This window comes from Psittacula echo, assembly GCF_963264785.1.
Source record: "Psittacula echo genome assembly, chromosome: 1".
NCBI lineage: Eukaryota > Metazoa > Chordata > Aves > Psittaciformes > Psittacidae > Psittacula > Psittacula echo.
The window spans coordinates 138,958,016-138,984,009 of record NC_137735.1 but is presented as its reverse complement, the minus strand read 5'-3'; the positions used below and the strand labels follow the sequence as shown (position 1 = coordinate 138,984,009).

General features: G+C 41.7%; 1 protein-coding gene across 1 annotated transcript in view; it reads right to left on the bottom strand.

Moving 5' to 3' along the window:
* The window catches only part of GRAMD4 (GRAM domain containing 4), a gene marked incomplete at both ends in the record, with an annotated part of 72,242 nt that overhangs the window by 26,421 nt on the left and 19,827 nt on the right, over positions 1–25,994 (bottom strand). The window contains 2 exons of the mRNA XM_080623290.1: positions 11,945–12,065; positions 20,646–20,856. Of these exons, the coding sequence (XP_080479416.1) occupies positions 11,945–12,065; positions 20,646–20,856 (332 nt within the window). The remainder of the gene's footprint in view (positions 1–11,944; positions 12,066–20,645; positions 20,857–25,994) is intronic.

Below are 25,994 nucleotides of genomic sequence, written 5' to 3'. Positions count from 1 at the left end.
GTATCTAAACACAGTGCGACATACCTGTCATTCCCCACAGAAACAACTGGCAGGAACACTGCCTACTGCTAAATCCTGTGGTCATAACAAGAAAAAAAAAGAGTATCTGTTTTCTTCCCAGTGTCTATCAGTAGGAAAAAAACAAACCGTATACTCACATAAACTTATAAGATGCCACAACTCTCTACCCATCAATTTCTGGCACCCCTGTATTTTTATGTAAGTATGTAATATATATACACACATATACAAATACACACACATACATGCTCTCACAATTGTTTTCATAAGAAGTTAGTCGTAACTATGCGTAAGGCTTTTTTGTGGCTAATTAGCCTTGCTTTTTTGTCACTCACGGTATCCTTGTTCATGATATTTTACTCTAGAGCAACAATGGGGTCACCATCATTGATTACTTTTCCCAGATAGGCATACGAGAGACAAGAATGAAAGATTGTGACTCTCTTTTTTAATTTAAACAAAAACATTGCTCTACATTTTGGTTTCTGGGCTGGTTTTTAAGCTCAATCTCAACACTAAATACTAGAACAGCAAGTGTATTTCAAGCTTACAGCAAACCAGAACAGAAAATACTTGCTAATTCCAGTATGACCACGGACATAGGGGTTTAGGCTTTACACTGTTTTACAAGGTTTCCGTATTATGTTATACCCTCCAGCAACCTCTTCTGTTTCTTTTCACATATTGCCTTGTAAATCTCTGATAATCAGCTGATTTTGATACCTGAGCCTCTCTGGCTCCAATCATATGCATCACGAGAAGGTCTGAAGCCCTAGAGGAGCTGATAAATTCTCCCTGCTCTGCAGGAAGCTCTTGTGCAGTATCTCTAATCATTTTATCCACTGTGCGAGCTAGGAGTTGTAGATTGTCTGTATTCCTGCAGCACTAAGAGGTTTAAAGCACAGAATTAGGAGAGATGGGAAAAAGCTACATGAAGTGATAGGACATCACAGTTTCCACCATGAGGGTACAGACTGAACTCCACCAGACAGAAAGTAGCGCTGGCATCTCCCCACTGCTGTGTTAGTAACCCCAGAAAGAAGAGTTGGAGCTCAGAAACCCAAGTTATCCTCCCACAACTGAACCTAAAATTTATTCCCAAAGGCAGAGTAGGGAACTTTCACTGTTGCAGCAGGTTTGTCCCTCCTGTAAATAAATGGAAAGATATGAACATAAGGGCACACTATATATGGAGCTGTTCCTAATTACGTGTCCACAAGGAATTTTTAATCCAACAGGAAAACTACTTTCATAAGTAGCTTACCCTACTTTCAAGGGCTCGCCTTGTTCCAGACCAAGAGCATGCATACAGCTGAGGGGAAACATCTGTTGCACTTCAAATGCACTGGCGCTTGGGCAATATGAAGATACCGCAGAAAGTTCCGAAGCTTGAAGAGATGTTATCTTCTCAAGACCATTAAAGGAAAAAATTCTCCATTAAGCACTCTTTTTACTTTTACGAGGAAGTGACTATGCACTGTGTGTACATAAGAAAACCACAAGTAGTATAAATTAACCTCAATGCCCCTGAAAGTTTACTCAGATCTTCCAGCTTCCTTAAATTCCAGTTGCTCTGATTGCGCTACATCTTGTTCTACTAAAACCAAAATAAAACCCCCAGAAACTTGTCCACTAGGACAAGCAGTCCAGAGAGTCTTTATGGAAAGACCCAGAGCTAAAGGGTACACAATGAACAAGGCAGAATTCCCATAAATCAAAACAAAAACCACAGCAACCCATCATTAAGGATTGCTACAGCTTCACATTTCATAGCATTTCCTAGCTCTCACATACATGATGGCATTCAAATCCACCCCACTACAACTGCTCCTGCCCCTCCAACTCTTTAAGGCAGTGTTTGTTTCTACTCTGGGAGCAGTGTGGTCTGGCATTGTAAAACCTCAGGGTTTGGTTAAATACTTTGAAGTTTGCCAAGCAACAGAAACCACGGAGGGGTGGGAGTTCTTCCCTGCTTCCTTGCTCTCTCCCTTGAAATAATCTACAATTTCACCAAGCTGAACTGAACTTCTAGAGGATATTTCTCCAGCCCTGAGGGGTCCTTCTGCAGAACAAGTGAAGTTGATCACAAAGAGCAGAGGTCATGCACACCTGAGAAGAACCCATAAGAACATTTCACCATGGTATCTATCTACTGAGCTTTACAGATGAGTATCTTCCTTGACGATGAGAACAGAGTGCTCTTGGATTTCATCTTACGACAGTCCAAATTCAAACATCCTCCCCCCTCCACACACACACAAAAGGGTAAAACATAAAAGGTCAAGCTTCAGCTTCAAGATCTCCGTGATTTCCCTCCCAGGCATATCAATCACAGCTCCCTATCTCCTGCTGGGCAAGAAACAGTAAAATATCATAAGGCTCGGTACATGTCTTAACTGGACATGCAGCTGGTGTGAGCAGACATAAAGGGGAACTGGTTAGAAGGGGAAAACTACTAACAGAAGAAAATGTCTGCTGAAATACTGACGGAGAAAATCCCTGCCAGCCTGGCAATTAGGTCTGGGAACCAGAAGCATCCTTGAGATGCGCAGCACACAGCTGGATACCTAGAAACTGGAGACGTGCTGAGATATCACTGATAAGCACAAACCCAAGGAACTATAACAGCAACTTATCAACTGAAAAGGTGAAAAATAGTCTGGAAAAAGGAGAAAACATACTCAGAAAGTAAGAACTGGTGACTGCCACTGGCTGTTCTATCTGCAACAACAGGAAAACAGTCTGGAAAAATAAAAATTGGCCTTAAAGAACAGAAAACAGTTAACAGCATCTACTGGCTGCTGAAGTGGTGATGTCCTACAGCTCCTTAATCCTCAACAATATAAAAATGACTTCATTTTTATCCAAAATGAAGCTTCTTTCTCAGAGAATTTCCTGTGATGCATGTACTTCTCCTTTCCTATGCAGGCTGAACTCTGCACAAACTTCCTAAGAGACCTTGGACCCTTACTAGGGAAGGTTTGGTTTGTCCTCCCACTTTCAGGACGGTTTGTCCCATTCTGAGATATGTCCAGTAAGCTTGATACTGATATTACTGTAAACATATGCATATGTGCATATAAGTAATTTATCATAATTACATCTGCTGCTATATTATTGGTAAGTTTGCTTCACCAAAGATAAACTTCTAGCAACCTGTAATACTATACCTGCTTGGTTGCTGACATACTATTGATAGCTGCCAATAATTTATAGCAGCTTTATACGTACACATCTATTTTTATTTTCCACTCATATATATTCACTTTACTCATCACAGAAATAATTGTTAGTGGTGATTTTTGTGGTATTTGTAGCAATCTGTAATAAAGTGGAGAAATTTAGAGTAAAAAACCTCCATGTCCTTGTGTATTACAGAATCCTGTTAACCCAGAATCACAATCTCTATATACCTGCAGGGTGGGTAACCCTTTAGGTCATGACAGCAGTTGTGACCCTGCAAAAAATGCTTTAAAATCCCTCTAGAAAAGTCAACTTGTGTAGAGAAGCAGGAAAATACCTGGATGCTACTGCACTTTTTAAAATGAACTTTAGAAGTCAGTGACACAAAGCAACAATAGTGTTTCAACTACATTAATCTGCCTATTATTGTACTGTAAACCCTAGGAGAATTGACCTCATAGGAAACACCATCATCAGCAATGCATCCCACAGCTTACCAAAAAAATGTATTCGCTTCAGTTTTTCTACAGCATTTTCTCCTCTATTAGGTGTAACATAACTGTCACACCTGAACTCTAAGGATTAAACCATTTAAAGATGTAACATTTCAAGAAGTTCAGCTGCTATCGTGTAATTGCTAAAAGACAAGCTACCAAGCATTCCTTTGCACAAAGATATGGCATCAGCCACTGCAGCAACTGAAACATTTCAGGAAACATTTCAGTTTGCTCCTCAGAACACACAAGCTTGTAAGAAATGTTTTGATAAAAAGCTTTTAAATACCAAAGTATTTAGTTCAGGTGAGACAGAACAGAACCTGAGTAGTATTTAGAAAAGAAAGACAATACACAAGGTTGGGAAGACATGAGAGCAGGTTGGATTTCTAATTCAATACTGCATGTGCAGTAAAGCGGATGTTTCCCTTAATGCGGGGATTGGAGGTGGATTAGGGAGTCTCCTAGTAGCTGTTTTACATAATAGCATTCCTTTGTAGGCCTACAGGTATGCTACAAAATCCCCTCTCTGTGACAAAGTAACCAAAAATTTCCTTCAGAGCATAGCTAGAGACTGCAAAACACTGCTTCTAGACACTAAACCACTTCAGTGTTAAATCTAAGGAGACCAAGTTAAAAACTAGAAATGCCAAAAAGCATACATGCACGCCATCATGTCTACATGGGGAAACACCAGTACTTAACAAGACAGAAATAACTCTTCTACGTCTACGTTAATTATGGCAAATCTCCTTACAACCCTTTGAACATTACCAGAGTTCAAGTATGTTGTTTAATTGGTACTAAACACACTAAATCCCAGTCACACACCATCAAACTGGATCTCACCCACCACGCCTACAGAGCCAGACACTGGGAGTTTTCCCTGCCAGGCAGGCAACTTCTACCCTTGCCAGACTCCCAACTCCTGCAGAAAGCTACTATTTTAACTTTGTCCCAGGTAAGCCAACGTTGGCATTAAGAATAAGACATTAGGAATCTGAAAACGTTGTCTATTTCCATCATCAAAGACACTGAGAGCTATAATCTTTACCTTAAGCACCAGCAGCAAATGGCAGTGCTGTGAAGGACATGGGACAGTTGACACTAGTGGTACAACAGAGACATACAAAGAGCGTTGTCTGACCAACAAGCAGTGACCAAGGAAGGACCCACAACAGAAATCCCCAACTTGGTTTTTTTCACAGTTATTTAGTAATTCATATACTCCTCTGGAGACAAGTTCACAATCCACAGCTATAACAGGATACAGCTTAATTGTGTACTATTTGTTACCTGCTGTTCTTCTAATCTCTGACTCTCCTTCCCCATGGCTTATGTCCTTTGAACCACTGTCTTGATAAGAAATAAACCAACTCTGACCCAGAAGCAGTAGAGGGAAAGCTGAGTCTGAACCATCATCCTGCCTTCTCAGTGCAATTAACATTCCCCTGGTACTACTGTCCCCACCTCGACAGCAGAGTTTCATGTGAAATGTTCTTCTATTTCATGAGATGATGGAGACTGTTACAAAGCACATCATATTTGACAAGGTCATCTTCCTCTGTGCAAGTTGGTCTAGTCCCTCTTCCAGCAGGAAGAGGGTGAGGTTAGAAAGAATTAAAATGTCATTATTACAGTATGTACAAAATAGTTATGCTAACAACCAATTAGTAACTTTACATTTACATAGTATTTTCAATTGGGCTTTACTGTGTGTAACAGACACAGGATCACTTCCTCTTCATTACAGAAGGATTTTAAATTGTTGATATGTGAAATATCTTAAAATATGTGAAATATCTTAAAAATCAATAGCTTACTGAGACAGATTCTCTTCTCAGAACATCAAGTGGGAAGTTTTCTATTGCTAGATACACTTCTGCTAGCTTAAAAGTTATGAAAAGTACTGCTGCTCTATAAAGTTACTGCTGCTTCATAAAGTTTCAGAAATTTCAGAGACTAAAAACACCAGAAGAGTTGCAGAATCCATCTGAAATGAAGGGAGTTGCAAAAATTTTGCCATTATTGAAGGAACTGTTCTCACTCCCTGGTTTTGGCAGAACTGAAACAGGCTATAAATGCTGAAATAGCGTCTGGCTTGTGAATAGCAGCAGGCTCTTCCAAGGCTTTTGTGTTACTAAACTGAGCAGGGAAGGGCAGGTTCTGCATGGGGCTCCCGAAATCTCCAGCCCAGTTACGCAAAAGGAATGGGCACGGCAGTGCTGACCACTGCCCTGCCTGAGCTTTCTCACCCACTCTGCAATTCATGAAGTCAAGTTGGGCATGCAGAAAAGGCAGAAGCAAGAGTACACCCCACCTACGCAACACAACGCATAGGCTGCATCGAGCTGGTGGAGGAGCTGTAACAATACATCTCTGTCAGTGCAGTGCTGTGCTTTGGTTAATCAGTCCCACAAAAAGAGGCGTGACAGCACTTGATCCTCTTAGGTTGGGCCCTCCAGCATTCTGGCATATTCATGCCACCAACATTTACATGCTTTGTCCAGTGATGAGAGCAGATGGCAAAAGCCCACAGCTAAGAGCAGTGCAGGACTCCAGCCTGCTGCTGTTCTGTGCTCAAGTCACATCCTTTCCCTCTCCCCTGGCCTTGGGAACCTCGCATACTTGGAAGTCAAGTTGAGAGTGAGCAAGACCATGTCCTCCACCAGTCAGAGCAGAGTCTTTGCAGATGAGAAATGGAGGTCTGAATCCTTGGTCTATGCTGAGGCCTTTTAAGTCTCACACAGCTGCTCTAGCCTGCTCACGATTACCTTTTCCAACAATGCCCCCAGGAAAACTAAGAGACTTTTGGAGGGGCTTTTTGTCCAGAAAGGATAAACATGAAGTCAATACACATGGTGTACCATGTAAGCATCTCTGAGTATAAGCAAAACCCTTCCTAAACATCTTAAGAAATTTTCTGTAGTTTTCCAGAAGTCAGACCTAGAAAAACTTAAAGAAATTATTAGTATAAAGCAAGCAAAAGCATCTCTGCTGAACACGCAGCTTTGGTGAACAGCCAGCTCTCAGCAAAGCCTGGGTTCAGCTCTTCTTACTGGATCATCTCTGGGTACCCAAGGAAAATGTTAAAGAAGATTCCACCAGTCACTATATACAAACCATAGTCCTCATCATAGAATCATAGAATAGTTAGGGTTGGAAAGGACCTTAAGATCATCTAGTTCCAACACCCCTGCCATGGACAGGGACACCTCACACTAAACCATGCCACCCAAGGCCTCATGCAACCTGGCCTTGAACACCGCCAAGGATACAGCATTCTCAACTTCCCTGGGCAACCCATTCCAGTGCCTCACCACCCTCTCAGTAAAGAATTTTTTCCTTAGATCCAATCTAAACTTCCCCTGTTTAAGTTTGAACCCGTTACCCCTTGTCCTGTCACTACAGTCCCTGATGAAGAGTCCATCCCCAGCATCCTTGTAGCCTCCCTTCAGATAATGGAAGGCTGCTATGAGGTCTCCATGCAGCCTTCTCTTCTCCAGGCTGAACAGCCCCAACTTTCTCATGCTCGAGGGATGCGTGCAGATTTCCCAAGGACCCTGTTAGTGCCTGGGAGTCCAGGATTTTAAGCTGAAAGAAAGGAGGGTTACAGGGCGATGAGTAAAGGGTATGAAAAAGCAAGGGTAAATTCCACTACCACAGCAGCCTCATGCTCACCAGCGTCAGCATGCTTTACTTAGGATCCTGCGTGGCAGCATCAGGATCCCTTGGCCAGGGCTGACCATCCAGCAAGGAATGGCTACAGTATGGTAGATACAGCTGGTATCTGGGTACCTCATATAAACACAACAACTACTTACTCTCTCAGTAAGGTCTTTGTCTGCTATATAAATTAGCTCTTTATTCTGCTTCAAGATTTCTGAGCCAAAGGTGACAAAGGCTGCCAGGTCAGTAAGAAGACAGCAACACCGATGCAGTGAGTTTGCTCCTCTGCCCTCCCCTAGCTCTGCTCCTGCAGCAAGTGTCTGACCCTCATGTCAGGAGAAAGCACACCAAGGATGTTGTGACACAGTTAGTAATTAGACCCTGACTCAGCTTCACAGTCAATTTATTACCTACAATTACTGTGACTGTTCAAGGAGGTATTGACATTTCTGTACAGAACAGAACTCTCTAATACAGGTCTTTTGCTGGTCACACCACACAGTTCACCTCTAAGGTTTAGCACTTTCTAGCATCCCAGATCAGCCCAAGGACCATGTATAGTCTAGAGCTCTGCTTCCATGAGCTCTGTATTCTGCTAGGTTGCTCTTCTTACAAAGAATCATTAGTCATTGATACCACTGTGAAGTTAGTCACACAGTTTAAAAAGACATCTGAGAACGGAAAGCGTGGGAGCAGAAATTTCAATGAGAAAGAAGCACAATCCCAACTTCTCTTGCAGTGCTGGTATAAAAATCATAACCAGACCCAACAGTCTTGTAAATCCCTCGAGACTCCTGCCATAGCCTGCTGTACAGAATGGAACGCAAAACCCTTGTGGGAGAGGCCTTTATTTCCTCCTAAAGCTATTCATCCTCAAGCAGCCTTTCTTCGATTTACCAGTTCATGACTAACATTCTCTAATAGTCACCTGGTTTGTTTACCATTAGCTGCTGTTACAACCAGCTCCCTTTCCCTGAACTGCTAAAACTAGCATTGAAAAAGGCTTGAAAACCTTGAATGAGAATTACCTAATACTTCATGTAAACCATAGGATGTACACCTGTTCACAAAGCATCAAGACCAGAGTGCTGATATCTGCAAAACTGCCCTCCATAAGCAAGCACAGGAAGTAATGCGAAGAAAAACAGGTTGTTCACCTCAACAAGGTGCAAACCCAGACAGATATTGCCTATTGTTTTGTTTTTTCAAATGCAAAAGCAGCAAACAAATTTTTGTTTCTTGTTTAGATACAACTAGGTTTTGAAGCACTAAAACCACTACTAACCCTAGCTGCCCTTGTTCAGTAGTTGCCTTCCCAACCTAAACCCTGACCAAGGCAGTATTCATGTGCTTTAAAAACAAGCTTACAGTAATAGACAGTCTTTCAGAAATGGATGACTGATGGCAACAGCTCCAAGACAAAGCATTTTTTGTCCATGTACATTCAGAGGTCCAGCAGACCAAGCCCTCTGCACTTTCCATTCAGCAGGTGTTCAAGTCTCCAGCTGCAGGAACCCACCCCAATATCGCAGTCTCACCAGATCCAACACGCACATCTATAGCATTCCCATAAGGCGGCTCAGAAGGAGCCATTAGATCACAAAGATTAAGACCATCCCTGCACAGACAGGAAAAGCAACTTCAGACCTTTTTTCTGGAAGAGTCAGACAACCCCTCCCTTCCTTAAGACATCATTATCCAAGATCCCTTCCTCCATGAGCCTCATCCTCCTGTCAGTCTGCAGCTTAAACCCCTCACGTTTCCAGTTGCATTTTATTTGCATTTACAGCTATTCAACACATTAAGCTATTCCTCTCCATCTTCACTCCTCTGGGTGTTTAGACTATCTTTGCTAAAGAACAGATTCATCTGGCATCTCAAATGGGGATATCTTCACTTTACTGGAGACAAACTGTTTTTCTCCAGTCACTATTTGCTCCAGATCTCCTCCGCAGCTTGTAGGGGCTACAACTAGGTCTAGGATGTGTTTCACTGAAAATACTACTCAGCCAAACTGCACCTTTTACTTGTGCCTACTAATGGCTGAATGGAGATGAGAGATTAGCAGTTTGTTCTTCCTTTAGCCAGGCACCTGCAACTACAGACCCACACTGACTTGTAGCTGCATTGTGTATGTGTACGTTATACATAACGTACAGCTGGGAGGAAATCTCTCCTCCTTAAGCCTCTTGGATAATAAAATACCAATACAAATAAGAGGTATAGAAGAGGCAAAAATAAAGTCAGGATCAGGCTGATAATTATTAGAAACATAACACCTTACAAAGTGAATCCATGGATCTTTAAATACTGCCCCCACATACTAGCAGTTGCTCTGATTTTTTGCACATCTAGCTGGAGGAAATGGAGTAAGAGGAAGTGGCAAACGGTTTATGCAAAAATGCAGTTACAGCAAGGTGTCCTTAAGGAATTCCATAATTAAAAATAGCATGCAAATACAGCTGAGTGACCAGCCTTCTTAAACACACCTACTGCAGCAATGGGATTTAAAAATAATGATCAGGCTCTTCTCCAAGGCAAATTAAACAAATTGCATGTTTCAAGAACGTTCTTCTGCTTGCCATCACTTCACTTTATGGGGAAAAAAAAACCAAACCAACAAAGCATTGCTAGTATTAAAGCAAAACAAAAAACAAAAAACAAAAAACAACCCACCAACATTAATTCAAAGAGAAGGAGGAAGAAAACAGAAGAATACAGGAAGCATATCCAAAAGGTGAGCTTCTACTTCACTCCAACTGACAAACATAGTTACATATTTCAGCCCAAAATTTCAAATTGGGTGTACAGGAACAGGGGTAAGCTTTACTGCGCTTACTTCTCTACCAGTTTATCATTCTTTCTTGTGTTTTTGCCTACAGAAGTACAATTGACTTGTCAGAACAACTCTGTAATTGCAGCTACAGCAAACCTCAAGCTTAGTGAGGAGCTCTGGATGTAGCGGTAAGGACTGACCCAGGCAACCCAGCTGAATGACCCCAATGGCCTGAATCTCTAACCATCTGCTCAAAGTTCATGTGAAACGGTGAGCTTCATTACCCTTTACCTCACAGTTTGCTACAAAGGCCTGTGCAAAGGAAGAAGATTCAGCTAAAAATGGTATCAGCTGATCAGATTTTTCAAACTACAGTAAAAACCTGAAGACTACAAATATACACAAAAATGTGTGCCCCACGCAGCTCCTCTAAGCATATACTAAGGACTGAGAAGGGGTTCACCAACCATGGGAGTGTTTGGGAACCCTATCATGTTTTTATAGCAAAAAGCACATCCTAGTTCAAACCAGAAGTCAGTTCTGGGAAGTCTTATTGTTTCTGTTATGTATCATATTATATCAGGAAATCACAACGTCCCATCTTGTTTGAAAAACAATTTGATAACAGGAGCTTAAGCAGTATGTCTTTGGGGATGGAAGTAGTATATGGCAACTCTGTACTGCACAGTTAAATAAGAATTCATACAAATCACTAAAAACAACAAGGCAAGTGAAGGCAAGAGCCTTCAGTTTTTGCTTGATATTCCAATCATGGTACCTCTTCCAGTTATAATTGGAAGCTGACAGCAGCTCATTATAAATTATTGCCCAGTTGCCTTTATCAGACCTCCCTCTCATAAACACAGGGGGAAAAAGAAGTCAAAATAATACTGCCAAATGACAAACATGTCACATAAAATTAATTCCAAATCCTTGAGAGCATGCTGAAGATAAACAAGTCTTGCTGTTACACTGTAATCTCAAAATTAAACAGTATCTATAGCCTTGTTATTTCTATCCCTTAGAAAACCTCTGACAAGCTTTGAACATAATAAAAACAACCCCCATATTCTGAAGTTCAAAAATAAGCCATTAAAATTACAATTTTGGGAAGCAACTAAGCAAGAATTCTCATTGATTTATTGCAGAGATCTCTACTTCTATCAAGTTAAATGAATGTTTGCCTTGAATGTTTCTGGTTTCAACTATCCTGTCTTACAAGCAGCTCAGATGTGCAAACATAAAATCCCAGAAGTCCCACAGGTGACTCAAGCTGTGAATGACAATTTTGACTCCTAGATACACACACACACACATACATACACATAAACCCAAACACTTGAAATCTACAGATACTCTTATCTGTATTTCTTACACCACTTGCCAGTAATTCATATACTGTTAAGAGACATGTTTTAAGACATATTACTGTTGAAATATGCTGCCATGGAAAAGCCTTGATCGCTCCTTCAGAAATATCTTCTTGAAATTACTACACCTATTGCAACCACACTGAGTTAATTCTAAGACAATGTGCAGATGTCAACATCAAGACTTCAACTAAGCAACTTTTGTCACGTAGTGAGGTACACTGTGAAGAATGCAATGAGGAAAAATAATATCCAAGTGACCCAGAAACCCTGGGAATGCTTTTAAGTTCCTCACAGGGAAGCGTCAGCCCACGTGCTATCCACACATCAGCACACCTCAAAACTCTGATGCCAACTTTTGCAATTTAAAGAATCCTTATTTCAGCAGCCTTAAGCCATTCTTTTCCACAGAGTGTTAATTCCATACTTACGTAAAAAGTGTTTTTCCAGTAAGGCTATTTCCAGGTGACCTTTGATCTCATTCAGTCTGTCAGACTCCGTTCTGTTAAAATCTTGGACTCCTGAAGCCATGATGATGGTCCCTGGACCAGCCTATAAGAAAGCCAGAACATACAGCTTTTGTCATACATTGTTTTGTCATGTAAATACAACATCTTACTTCTGGGGCAGTAAAGAAACAGGCACATGAGAAGCGTGCAAGTGTCAACAACTTTTCAGGCCTCTTCTTCAGCATTAAACCACCTAAATAAATGAATGAAAGCTAATCAAATGCACAGCATCTCTCTCATGTGAGTTTACAGAATGTACCTCTGCAGGCCTCAAGGAGTTATAGAAAAGGTATTTTTCCCCCTTTACCAGTTCTGTTGCATCATCATTTAGCTTTTCTGCTGATTTAAAAGGCATATTTATACTACCACTCTCTCCTCTTCCCATTAAATGAACGGTCAATGCAACATACTCTACACATAAAATTGTGAAGCTAGCGAAGTAATACTTTCCTAGATATTTACAGAGCTATTAGAAACTCCATACTGTACATTTTAAAACCTATTTATGGAATTTGTAATTCTGAACACCACAGTCTCTCTGCAAAGAATGGGTCCCCCTACTCCCCCACCTCCAGCACAGCCCAGTTACTGCTGAAGGATGTCACTGGTGCCCAAAAGCTGATCCTGACAGGCCAGGAGTAAGGGGAGTCAGGAAACTCTGTTGACAGATTTACCAGCACTCCTTGAATGAACTCAGCACTGGAAATGCTGCAGAATGCAGGAATTGAAAAGCAATTTGATTAGTTCGGAAGAGCAGTGACAAGCACTACCTTCACAAAGTGAGCACAGAAAAACCCCCAATCCCACATGGCAGAAGGCAGGGGATGTTATCCCTCTCTCATGAAGTGGGCATTTTCAGACAGCAGGGGAAATGGTGAGTGAAGGCATCTCTTGGCTAATGGCTGTTCAGGCACTGCATGCAGTCCCCACCAGGTACAAAAGTCTGCCAACATGAATTACAGGAGCTTCTCCAGCACCTTATACTGAAAATCAAAGTGCTAGATTACAGAAATTGTCTCAAGACAAAAAGGGATTTATTTACCATTTCCCCATCCGCTGTTTGAGCCCTGGAAACATACAGGAACTGTACTGCTTTCAGAAGTCAGCTTGCATACATTCAACCATGACAGCTTAAATTACATACATATACAAACTCAACTAGAGAGTTAATTAAAAGACATTTCCTACATTTTAAAAAAGAGGTGCAAAAAGCTCACCGAGAGCAAAGTATTTTCACTGTTGGGAAGTACTTTCACTGTTGGGAATGATTTGTACTTTTAGGACAAACCAGTGTGGAAATACCTACTAAACATCTGTTTTCTTGCTTGAGCTGAACAGATGCTGAGTTTAAGCCTCAGAATTTGTCTATACAGGCAAATTAGCACTCTACAGGCAAGTACTGCACAGCATTTACCTGGCATCAACTCCCCACCTGGGCTTGCTCAATACAGTGCCAAGAAGAGATGTTATTTCCAGTCCCAAAAGCAACACACACCCACACAGCACTCTGCCAACGCTGCTGGCCTCAATGAGGAGCAGAAGCTGTTAGCTTAGCAGCAGTCCTGAGCTGATTCCCACTTTGGAGCCGGCACAAACCATGCCATAGCAGAGATAAACAGCTCACACAGTGAGGTGCAGCATCCTTCTTCCCATGCTCCAGATTTCCCGCTCACACCTGCCTATAGCCAGAGAGGTGCAGCAACACATGCCATTTGCAACCACTCCAGCCACTGCTGAAGAGTAACTGTAGCTGCCTGTTTTCAGATGAGCATGGGACTGCAATTAACCTCTGTGTTGATTTCTTATCTATAGAGCTGGGTCGTGTTTATTTACACTGCAAGATTTAGTGTTACCACTTGACAGACACTTGGAAAGCCCAAGGGGTATGGTGTGGCTCAAGTCAAACAGCAGCACCCTTACAGCACACTTGTACCAGCAGGCACAAGGGAAGTGTTATTGAAATACAGGTTGCTGCCAAGGCGTTAAAGCATGGCTTTCTATATTGTATATCCATACCTGGTACAAAGGGACAGTCTCTGCTTCCTGCATAAAGGATTTCATAAGGAGCTGTCTAAAAAAACAGTGCCACAGCTTAAAAATAAATCAATCAATCAGTAAAATCACATATAGGTCAAAGAGCAAGCTGCTACACTCATCAGGAATGCACTTGGGCTCTGCACATCAGCCCAGTACTCAGACAGCACCTGGCTCCTGCCCAACCAGTCCCCTGGTCTCCAACCCCAGGCACTGCAGAGGTGACAGCAGCACAGAGGTGAGGGGAACAGATGAAGAGAAGGGCTAGCAAATATCTAAGTATATACAAGTTTTCACCCTCACTGAAGATGCTCAAGATATTTAACCCACAGATGAGTTATATTTCAGAAACCCATCTGAAGAACTAGATCTGCTTTGCTCCCTCAGAAATATCAAGTCATTTACTAAGACCCAGGATACATTGACTATGCCTCTTACGAAGAAGGAAACAGCAAGAGGTGCATAATACTGGGGACAGCGATATGAATTAACCACTCACGTGGTGTGGCTGACACTCTAGAGGGAAGGGATGCCATCCCTTGGGGCCTTGACAGGTTCAAGAGGTGGGCCCATGCAAACCTCATGAAGCTCCACAAGGCCAAATGCAAGGTCCTGCACATGGATCAGGGCAATCCCAAGCACAAATACAGGCTAGGAGAAGGATGGATTGAGAGCAGCTCTGAGGAGAAGGACTTGAGGGTGTTGGTTAATGAGAAGCTCAACATGAGCCGGCAGCATGCACCTACAGCCCAGAAAACCAACTTTATCCTGGATTGCATCAAAGGAGTATGGTCAGCAGGTCAAGGGAGGTGATTCTTTCCCTCTACTCTCTTGTGAGACCCCACCAGCAGTACAGTGTCCAGCTCTGGAGCCCCAACATAAGAAGGATAGGGACTTGTTGAAGCGAGTCCAGAGGAGGCCACAAAGACGATCAAAGTGATGGAGTATCTCTCAGACAGACTGAGTTGGGCTTGTTCAGCCTGGGGAAGAGAAGGCTCAGGGGAGATCTTATAGCCTACCAGTACCAAAAGGGGCGACAAGAAAGCTGAAGAGGGACTTTTTACAAGGGCATACAGGAACAGAACAAGGGTGAAACCGTTTTAATTGAAAAGAAGGTAGATTTAGATCAAATATTAGAAGAAATTATTCCCTGTGAGGGTGGTGCGGTGCTGGCACAGGTTGCTCAGAGAAGCTGTGGCTGCCCCATCCCTGGCAGTGTTCAAGGCCAGGTTTGATGGGGCTTTGAGCAACCTGGTCTAGTGTTAGGTGTCCATGCTCATAGCAGGGGATTGAAACTGAATTATCCTTACAGTGCCTTTCAACCCAAACCAGTCTGTGATTCTGTGACTCATTCTGGAAGTTTCCAAATGTGTATATATGCTAAAATGCTGGATCCGAGAGGTCTGACATCAGTTGATGGGTTAAAAATCAGGAGGCACTCATCATTAAACTAACCACAAAAGGTTACAATGACTTCCTATGTTAGAGGAAAAAAAAAAAAAAAATATCCACTAAGTTAAAATATAAAGCTGCTTACTAAGAACACAGGAAAAGTGAAATGGTTTAACCACAGTAGTAAGATATAGAATGATACAAGTTCGGTGGAAAAGAACACAATCAAGTTCCAAAATCAGTGCCACCATAACATATTAATGAATACAACTTAGAAGCGTTCAGAAAACTGAGCATGTCCAGGGCAGTGGTATGGGAGACATTTAAGCAGATGGCTCTTATGTCCCTGAAGTTTTTTTCCCCAAACCAACACACCTCATTCTGTCAAGAGGTGTTAATGGGCTAAAAAGATGAGAAATAAGGCCTATAAATTTGCTGGAGGTCAACTGCCTGCCTCTGAATTAAAAAAAGTACTTCTCTCTGAAGTTAGCAGTGTTAACTGGGTAAAGGTTTCTCCTTTCTGCTACCTCTGTAGGTTAGTGCTGGGACTCGGGACGAATTAACTACACCATACTGTACAGATGCCCTTTCTTGCTCCTGACTCACAGTAGAAGCCTTGAAGGCTTCCACTGATTTCTGCTTTTCCTTCTGCCTCTAACTTTGACAGTATTTGACACAGAGCCCTCTTAAAATGTTGGCTATTAACTAGCAAAGCCTGCTCACAAGGCTTGGCGGTACCTAGGAAGCCACCAAAATGCCAGAGTAGAGCATGGATTCCAAGACAGAAGGGTTAAAGGAAGATTTCCGCTGACGACAGATTGCCTCTAACCCACTATCAGAGTTCAGAGTTGCACTCCCAAGCTACATTCAGCTCCGGATATGAAAAATCACAGCTCCCCACAATGTGTTTTCAAGTGTGTGCAGCTCGGGCTTTTTGGCAGCACCTCCCAACCTGACAGTTCTCTGCCTTCCCTCCCTTCTCTCCCCCAAGTCGCCTTCATCCTGCAAACCCTTGCCTAGAGAGGGTGAAGCCTCATGGGTTTCTCAACTGATGCTTTATGTGCATTTTCTTACCTCCAATTACAACAGGATTCCCCGTGGCTGCTGCACTTACCTGCAGTTAAGGAGAGGGAAAACCCGACAACACCGCTCAAGAATAAAAAGCATCTGCATGAATAGTTAATCCTTAGGAGCTATTCTTGAAAGCATACCCATATTGGCAAGCTCCTGAAAACACAGCTATATTTTACATAAATTAGAAAAACCCAACAAAACCAAGACTAGTGCTAGCCAGGATTAGAGATTTTATTATCTTAATTGTAATGTTTGTACAGTGCTTTATACTTTCCTAAGCATCATGCTTTATACTTTCCAATCACTGTAAATGAGGTGACCAATACAGAAGCATTTAACGTTTTAATTGATGAGTTTCAGGAAAAGCCAAACTGTACTGGAATAGCAAGTAAATTAGTGTTTTCTGTACCACAGTAACTCAGATTTAATCCTAGCACACTGGCAGGGAACTCGCATAAATAGATTAGGCTGGTTCAGTACAACATGTCAGCTATGAGAGCCCTTCAACTTGTAATTCTTACTGCTAGGTTAGTGAAGAACCTTCATGGGTTTAAACATGAATTTGTTCTTTCCCCCCCTCTGCCAAAGGGGACATGATCCTCCTCTGCACTGCATTCATTCATTACAGAACACTTTCTCCCCTTTTATAGAAACAGGACATTTGTCACATTGGGAGCACATAAATTCATTTATAGCACAAAACGACAAAAGTTAAAATGAGGCAAATCAAGCCAGAACTGGAAAATCTAAGGGCAGGCTATGATTTTCAGGGCACAGTTCCCCTCCCTGAACACTTGCAAACATTTGCATCTTAGCAAATCAAGTTGCCAAAGCAATATTTTAAAGCTGTTTTAAGCGCAGAACTGTGATTTAGCAGGAAGGAACCCATGCTGCATATTCAGAATAGGAAACTATGATGGCACGGAATAAAGGAGACTTTAATTACCAAGCAAGCAACATTACCTGAATTTCCAATGTCACAACAGGGCAAATGCTAATACATTCACAATTAGGAAGTAGGAATGGACCAGATTACCCCCTCTACTTATTCAGTGATTGTGGTATTTTTACATAACAATGCAGAAATAAATGCTGCATGCAGTGCTGAATGTCCTTGCTTTAAAAACAAACTATCAACCACCTATGGTAAAGAGGAAAGGGAAGAAGAAATCTGGGAAGCCATTCAGGAACTGAAAGAGACGCTTAACAAGGAGTTAATTTGCTAATCAACATGGCTGTCTTGGCAATGATCTGATCACAGTGTTCAGGGACCCACAGAGACCTAAGAAAGCCTGCTACGCAAGACATACCTGGTAGTCAGGACACTTCAATGAGAGCGGACGAAAGTGCCCATACAAGCGAACAGCCAGCCTGTAAGCTGAGACCAAGCTAGTGCAAATCAAGAGTAAGATACCTTTTGAACAAAGAACCACTGAGGAAAATTCAAAGGAAAACAACGAATCCTTCCAACCCCAGGGCCCTCCTGCCAGGAGCTAGCTGTGTGCTTTACCCAAATACGAGTCAGGATGCATATTATTGAACTAAACAGGTAAAGCTCATGGATTCAAGGTAAAGAATATAAGATGACCTCATCTGGACATCCTTTGTGTCCTTCCACTGGGTGTAAATTTTGCACCTGCTGCTTCAGTAAGACATGTGAAGCGCTGGGACAAAGTCCCACTGCTGTATCTGTGGCCCAGGACTGAATGTGCACTGCTGGAGGTGCACAGCAAAGAATGCTGCTCTTCACAGGGTTCTGCAATCACAAGCTTTATGACAAGGCTTTTTATTCTAAAACCTCCACTTGTAGCAAGATTTTGCATATGCTTGTCAAGTTCAGACACAGACATGAAGAAGAGGCACCTAACGTGCACATTTCTAAGTTCACTATGTACTCTTGCGGCACAGTACAGAAGGGCCTTTCATTCACAACACTGCTGTACTGTTCTAATAGATGGAGATCTTCCCTTAATGGCTCTGCAATGAATAATACACCAGACTGAAGGGTGGGGGAGAAGAAGTAGAGAGGGGCAGAGATGAAGTCTTTGTCAAGGGAATGGCTGACAGTGAAGTCAGATATCTACATACTGAAGATAAGGGGGCCAGCACTCAAATTTTGTATGCCTATGATCAGTTCCAAGCCACCAATCGTGCTCTTTGAAGACCATGAGCTCTGTACTCAGATTTTAATAGAATCAGTGAAGCAACAGAAGTGGAAGCACAGTTCAGCTCATATCTATCTGAAAGGACAAGCAGCATATCTTCAATTCATGCACAAGACTTGCATTGACTTTTTTATGCTTTCAACAGTTTCCCTAAGGTATCAAACAGGAAGATACCAACAAGACTTGGTCTTCTCATGATCAGTGTACTAGAAGAGTAATACTAAGATGCTTAGAGAGAAAACAACCCTGTACAAGCAATTTAAGATTTCAGTTTTAGTCACTGAATTAAAAGCAATTCAGGCACAATTCAACTACGTGATCTCAATAAGAAACAGAGACATAATTTAGAATTTCCCTGTTCACAGAACCTCAGCCACTGTTTTAATATTAAATATACAAGCATTACTTTCTTTACTCCTGCCATCTCTGCAGCATAGGGGATTATTTCTTCTCCCTTCTTCTTGCCCTAGGAGGGCAGCAATTTGAGAAAACAGAGAGCACCACTGCAGATACACAGCCATAAAGCTTTATAACTAGTCAAAACTGTCCCCTCAGCCATACCATCCTGGAGCTACTATCCTCTTAAAGAATACAGAAAATAGTATCTAGGGTTCAAGACAGATCTTTTTGTAGCCTCTTGGTCTGCGATCCAGATCCTTCTGATGAGACACAATGGTATAGATGGAATGATAGATAGACATTTATGTGCGCTCTCCACACATAAATATAATGACTTCAGTTTAATGAAAACAAGCCAGTATTTACCTACAAAAAAACTTCAGAAAATACCATGTCACAAGGGCAGCAGCACAGATTAGTCCCAGTATACACAGTCTGTACATTTTAACAAATGGCAGATGTCTTCAGAAGAGTAAGAGCAGAGGAAAGGCATACAACAGACTTCCTCGTCCAAGGAGCTTGACAATTTGCATACAAATAGACTTTTTGTGAATGAAAAATGCTGTCATTACCACTTGCTTGTGTCATGATCACAGGGAAAAAAATTCTCACAAAAAAGCTCCATATAAGCAGGATTGTACACTTAAATTTAAAAAACCTAATAGCTACAGAACAGGATCCAAGCTGCCAACCCCAAAGGAGATGCTTAAGCATATACAGTTTGAAGTCTTTTAGTTTAGAACTTCTAGTGAGCCAACTCCATGCTTCTAGAAATGAGCTTTCAGACAACAGCCTGACCACATTTTGAGGATAAGAACTGCACAGTGAGTTTCCAAATAGGGTGGTACAAATTCTAACTTCCGAGTCACATTCTACAATACAGTCACATAGACAAACCTTAATTTAGATTGCAGCACTCTGAGCTCAAGAATCCACAGCCATTTTTTAACAGTGAAAGTAGGATATAATTTATTTATTTTTTACCCAATACTTAACTTTACCTGAAACAGGGTATTTTTAAAAGGTAAGTCTGTTCGGGTGCTTCTGCTTACAAGCACCAAAAAATTTTAGCACCTCCTGCATAAGTTTAAACCAGTTCTATAGCATGGAAGCATTACTGGATATAACACTGAGTGAAGAACAAGGTGGTGTGACCCTCTAGCTCTAATGAAGCCACCAGAAGTCTTATCCCTGCAGACCTGGCAAGTGCCATTAGCGCAGACCTGTGTTCCTCAGACTGAAAACAAGTCCTTCCTTCAGATGTGTTCATTAGTGATTCAACAAAACACAAACCAGACAGCATTCAGAAGCACATCCAAGTTTAACAAACCTGTCAACCCACAACATCTAAAATCAATAGCAGGGACAGGGAACCCTAATACTAAGAAATTAATTGATCTTTCCAGAAAACGGAAGCCTATTACTAGAAGCTTACTTCTTAGTCCACAAATCTTCAAATGTTAAATCCAAAATATAGTGACAAAGAATTATTAATTCCTGTTATTTTTTCTGCTTGACAACTACATAACAATATAACAACATTTAAATCAAGTACTTACAGGGTCTCTCAGCTCTTCATTGTCTCGAGTTGACGTTCGAGGTATTTTCACCGGGATTTCATCTCCACATTCAGTGTCAGAAGCATTTGGAGACTCTGCTAAATCAAGGAACTCATCTCTCTTGTGACCTCTGAACCTTATTTTGTCCAACTTCTTTAGCATGTTCAGCACTGCACTTTTCTGCTTTACCTTAACATGACGGTTGGAGTCTCTGCAAGAAACAAGACATCAAGAGGATGTTAGAAAGTTTGCACTACACCTAAACACACACATTCTAACCACTAACTACTTCAAACCATCTTTTCAAGGGCCTTCTTGCCACTGGAGGGAAACATGCTGCAGCTTAGCTTTTTAACAGGCACTCTTCCACAGTGCAACAGATGCACAGTTTGGTTTTCAGTAGTTGATGATTTACCATCTTCCCACACGTAATAGGGGAATGGCCTCTTTCTCATGGCTATTTTTAAAGCAAGTGCAAAGCTAACAACCAGCAGGCCAAAGAAAGATTAGGAAGTCAGTTCCTAACAGGTTACCTGAAACAAAAACCAGTTTACCTCATAAGACCCCATTCTTCATCTTGCTGATGCTTCTAATCAAAGAAATGAAAATCCACTCAGCTTCACAACCAACCTTTAAATTCCCAGGAAAAAAAAATGGAGGAAAAGAGTAAGGATGCTATCTCACCTCTCTACTGCTTCAGGCTAAGAAAAGAGAAAGTACCAAGCGTTAATTGAAGGAAGCCAACAGTCAGACCCATGCAGAAATTCCCACCAAAAACTAAAGATTGTTGAAGTTGACCATAAAAGCCACATTCAAATGCACTGCCAAAATCCTTGAAGTTACCACTACTGATAATCTTGCATATCCTTTGCTAGACTTCTATTACTCCCTTTAAGATGCAAAAGAGCATCACGTTATTAGAGGCGCTTTCATACTGCTATAAAACTAGCATGGCCAAAACTTCACTGCAAGAGAAACAGCTGAGCAGTATTTCTGCAGAACATGTAGGTGCCACCGCATGCAGAGGAATAAGAAATGCCCAGGACATTCCACTTCCAGAGACAGTGTTTGACAAGAGCAATACTGAAATTCTAAATCATAAATCATACTGGGAGAAGCATTTGGCCTGTTAAGAGACAGCAGAAGAAAGCTTAATTAATGTACATGAATTCATTGTAATTGTAGCTTTCCAAGACTGTGTAAGTTCTGATTTAAACAAGACCTGCCTAATCCATCCACATGTATCATTCTATTCCTCAGCTCAGAGTGCTCCATTTTGAAGGTGCCACAATGTTCTCCCAAATGGCCTTTACAGTGCTAAGAATTTATTTTGAGGCACTTGTTCCTGTTACTATCCTTGCTTCCCTATGGTCAGCACTGCCATGCTCTTCATTAGAGAGCACGCTTAGCTTCAACGGCACATCATCTCAGACACTGGTGTGAGATGAAAAAGTAAAGGCAGAGCTAGACATAGGTCACTTCAGGAGTATAAACAAAGAGCAAGAAGAGCCTTTTGCTACTGGCTCCCACAGCCTTGACAGTTAAAGCAATTCTCACCTCCCAGTACAAACCACTTTTCAACAGAGCTCTTCGCCTTTCCCTGCAGATTCTCTGCTTACCCTAACACTTTGGCAGTGACTATTCACACAAAGTTCAAACCAGATCGTTCCCCAAAAATCTGCCTGACTTTGCACCTCTGCCAAGGTTTATTAGCACCCTTCACTTAAACACTGAAGTCTGAAACTAATATAAATACCCTATAGCATAGCTGGCAGAAAACCCCCAAAAAACTCTTCCTTTATCAGAGACACTTCAAGCTGCAGTCATGTGCTTAATCTTTCACTTACAGAGAATCACTTGCAGTAACTCACAGCAAAGTTATTTTCTATGAACAACTTTTCTTTGAAGTTCTATTACTTGTCAAAGCTAAGTTTAAAATAGAAACACTTCTTGCTCATTCATTGACTATTTGATGAAGAAACTTGTCAGCTATCACATCCAGAAATATCTCTAGGCCCTGCTATTAATAGCACCTAGAGAACAAATGCTATCAGGGAAGTTTAAACCTCTGATAAGCACTGGCACAACTTTATCACGCTCCCTCCCATCTCGAAGATCTCCATCTGTGTTCAACCAGTTCGACTTAGATATCACATAAGTCAGACAAGTAGTTATAACTACAGACAAGTAGTTATAAAACAAGCTGTTTGTTTGGCATTTGTGCTTACACTGCAAATGATACAGCTGCACAAAGAAATAATAAGGATGCTAAAAATCTTCACTATGAGGGTAGTGATACACTGGGACAGGTTGCCCAGAAAAGTTGTGGCTGCCCCATCCCTGACAGTGTTCAAGGCCAGGCTGGATGGGGCTTTGAGCAACCTGGTCTAACGGAAGATGTCTCTACCCATGGCAAGGGGTTGGAAGATGATCTTTAAGGTCCCTTCAATCCAAGCTATTCTATAATTCTGTGGTAGAGTGCTATCCCTTTTCTGGTCAGCACTCATTAGCCCCTGCCAGTGGAGGACAAATATGCATCCCAGGCCACTTCCATCCCTCTTATGGGTGAAACAGTGAAATCAAGGCTCCAGATAAGGATTGCTGCCCTGGGCAGCATCAGGAGGCCTTACTGCTCTCCAGTTACAGCCACATTTATGTACTGCTCCCCAAAGATCAGGGGTGGATCTGGACCTCTTTTTATAGTGTGGCATATACAGCACTTCAGTGCACATTTAAAGACCTGAATTCAGTTTTCCCCTTATAGTGGGTTCATATTCACTTATACAAAAGAAGTAAGAGGCAACAAAACATCCTGAGACAGAGCAATCTTCACCCCTTTTCTTCAAGATTTGCCTTCAGGCACTGAAGAAACACCCAGAAGGCCAGAAAAAGTGCCCAGTGGTGCAACTGCCTGAGTCAGACACTGGGAACACGAAGTCCTGAAATCCAGCCTCCTCCTAGGATGGTTCAGGCATTTCAGCCGAGGTCACAGATTATAACCTGGCCAACAAATGTACCCATGAATACATTTATCATATTTTTCACTAGTAAAACTGATGTACCTAACCTTAAGTGTGTTACCACCTGGTCTTTTAAAAATGCAAGCCTTTCTTTAAAGCACTAACAGATCACTCCATTGAAGAGTCCGCTTAAACTCTGTAACACAGAGGCTATTAAAAGAGAGATGACATCAGTGTCAATATTTTTAAAGGATTATTCAGTAGGTTGACCATTAAAAGAGAAAATAGTAAAGAATCATGTTCCAAGGCATTTTTAATTGTCCTAAGTACAAGAAGCTATTACATAAAAAAAGATAAGATCATTTTGTCTAAAAATTGTTTTGGATGTACCAGGCTTCCATATTACTTGCAGTTACATTAGATTAACCTAAGCAAAAACCTAAGCTTGCCAACAAACTCCTATAGAAACTCATTATCTGGCCTCCAGCCAAACGCGCGATCCAAGACAAGCTTTTTATGTCAGCAGCCTGTCCTTGCAGCTACCAACTTCTTTTTTAGATAAAGTCAATAAATACGGCGACATTTCAGCAGTTTCAGCTCACTAGGAAAAAAGCTTCTTGGAGATTCTGCATTCCAAGTGACTGGGGTCAAATTTAGATAAGCTCGAGGAAGCTTTTCTAAGACCGGAACCTGATCTAGAATTAGATTTACTGTAAAATATAGTAACTAAATATTAAAACACTTGCTTCGCCATTGCAGCCATTCATCCCCTCACCCTCTCCCAACTACCCATCCACATGCTGGACTCAGCTGGTTCAGCAATAAGTTTCAGGCTGCTTCTAGTAACTCCCCATACTGGGAACATCAAAACCAATATGTAGTTTTGCACGCGCAGAGCTCAGAGTGTGAACGCAGACCTACACCTCCCTCTGTTTCAAACACAGATACTGTGTAATTACAATAAAAACACAAATATTTTAACTCCGCGTGTTAGAAACATTCTCATTTCCCAACACCGTCATACATGTGACAAATGTTCTCACTACTATACAACAAACAAGCTTTAAATAAGAATTCAGACTAATATCATGCTTGCAAACAATTAATTTGAACAAAATAAAAATCAAATCCATCCTCCCCAATCAAGTTTATTTCTGCAAACACCCTACCATTAGTCTAAGCAATTGCAGATCTTTCACACATTAAATGCTATCACAGAAAGTGCTGCACAGGAAGGCAGATGCTGACTCCACAAGACTGATTTAGGCCCTACTTTGTTGCACCTCAATCAGATTTAATACTACTAGGAAAGCCTCTGTTGTAATATAGTAAGGATATCTTCCATTAACATGCTTACAAACAAGGCTATTCAGGCACCCAGGTTATTAAGCAGGTGACTTTTATTTCTCTTGTTACAGTAGCAGAGGTCAAATCAGCAAAATTAAAGAGCAGCCTGTAAAAATTATCCTGAAGACCCAAACTACCTAGTAAGAAACTAGGCAAGAGTTTGTGTATACAGGGCTTGATTAGTTAAGATGGTCTTTCTCAGACTTAGAAAACAAACTAAAATAATCTTTAAAAGTGTTTTAGTTAATTACCATTTGTATCTAGTTGTTAAAGCAAATCCCTCAAGGCTGAGGTTTTATTCCTTTTACAGAGGGCCAGAGAAGAGATGACTTTATTTGGACCCAATATAAAAACCCTCAATTAACCCCCAAACAACTGTCAGATGTTCAGTTTAAACTATTATACGACGACCCAAACCCCCAAACAAATGTAAGCACACACACCAAGCTTATTCTGCGTGGAGAAAAATCACATTTTCCTGAACTTTCACATAAAAATCACAAGGAGCTCTAGCACAGCTTTTTCTGCCTGTGTTTACAAGAGGCTTCAGCAAGGAGACACCCAGTTGTCAGGGAACAAGAGCTAGGCCCGCCTGGCACAGTCTGGAGGGACTTGGTTATGGTGCTTGCTTCTATGGGCACCCCCCATCCCTTTGTGCCACTGCACCCGCCATGCTCTTGCACACATGTGGAAGAGGTTGGGATGCAGAAGCGAGAAGGGCACTCAGGGAAGGGCAGCACTCAGTGCAGCACGGCTACCCCAAATCCACCTTAACTTGCTCCAGAGTTGCCTACAAGTGGCTTACAGGTTTTGGTCTTCTGTGGTTGCACTTAGCTTATACATAAGAATACGCTGATTCAGAGTGCATGGCCTGGTAGACCATGTAGATTGAACAGCCAATTTTTAATGTGGCTCATTGGAGAGGGTCCAGAGGAGTGCCACAAAAATGATCAGAGGGATGGAGCACCTCTCCTATGAGGAAAGGCTGAGAGAGTTGGGGTTGTTCAGCCTGGAGAAGAGAAGGCTCTGGGAAGACCTTATT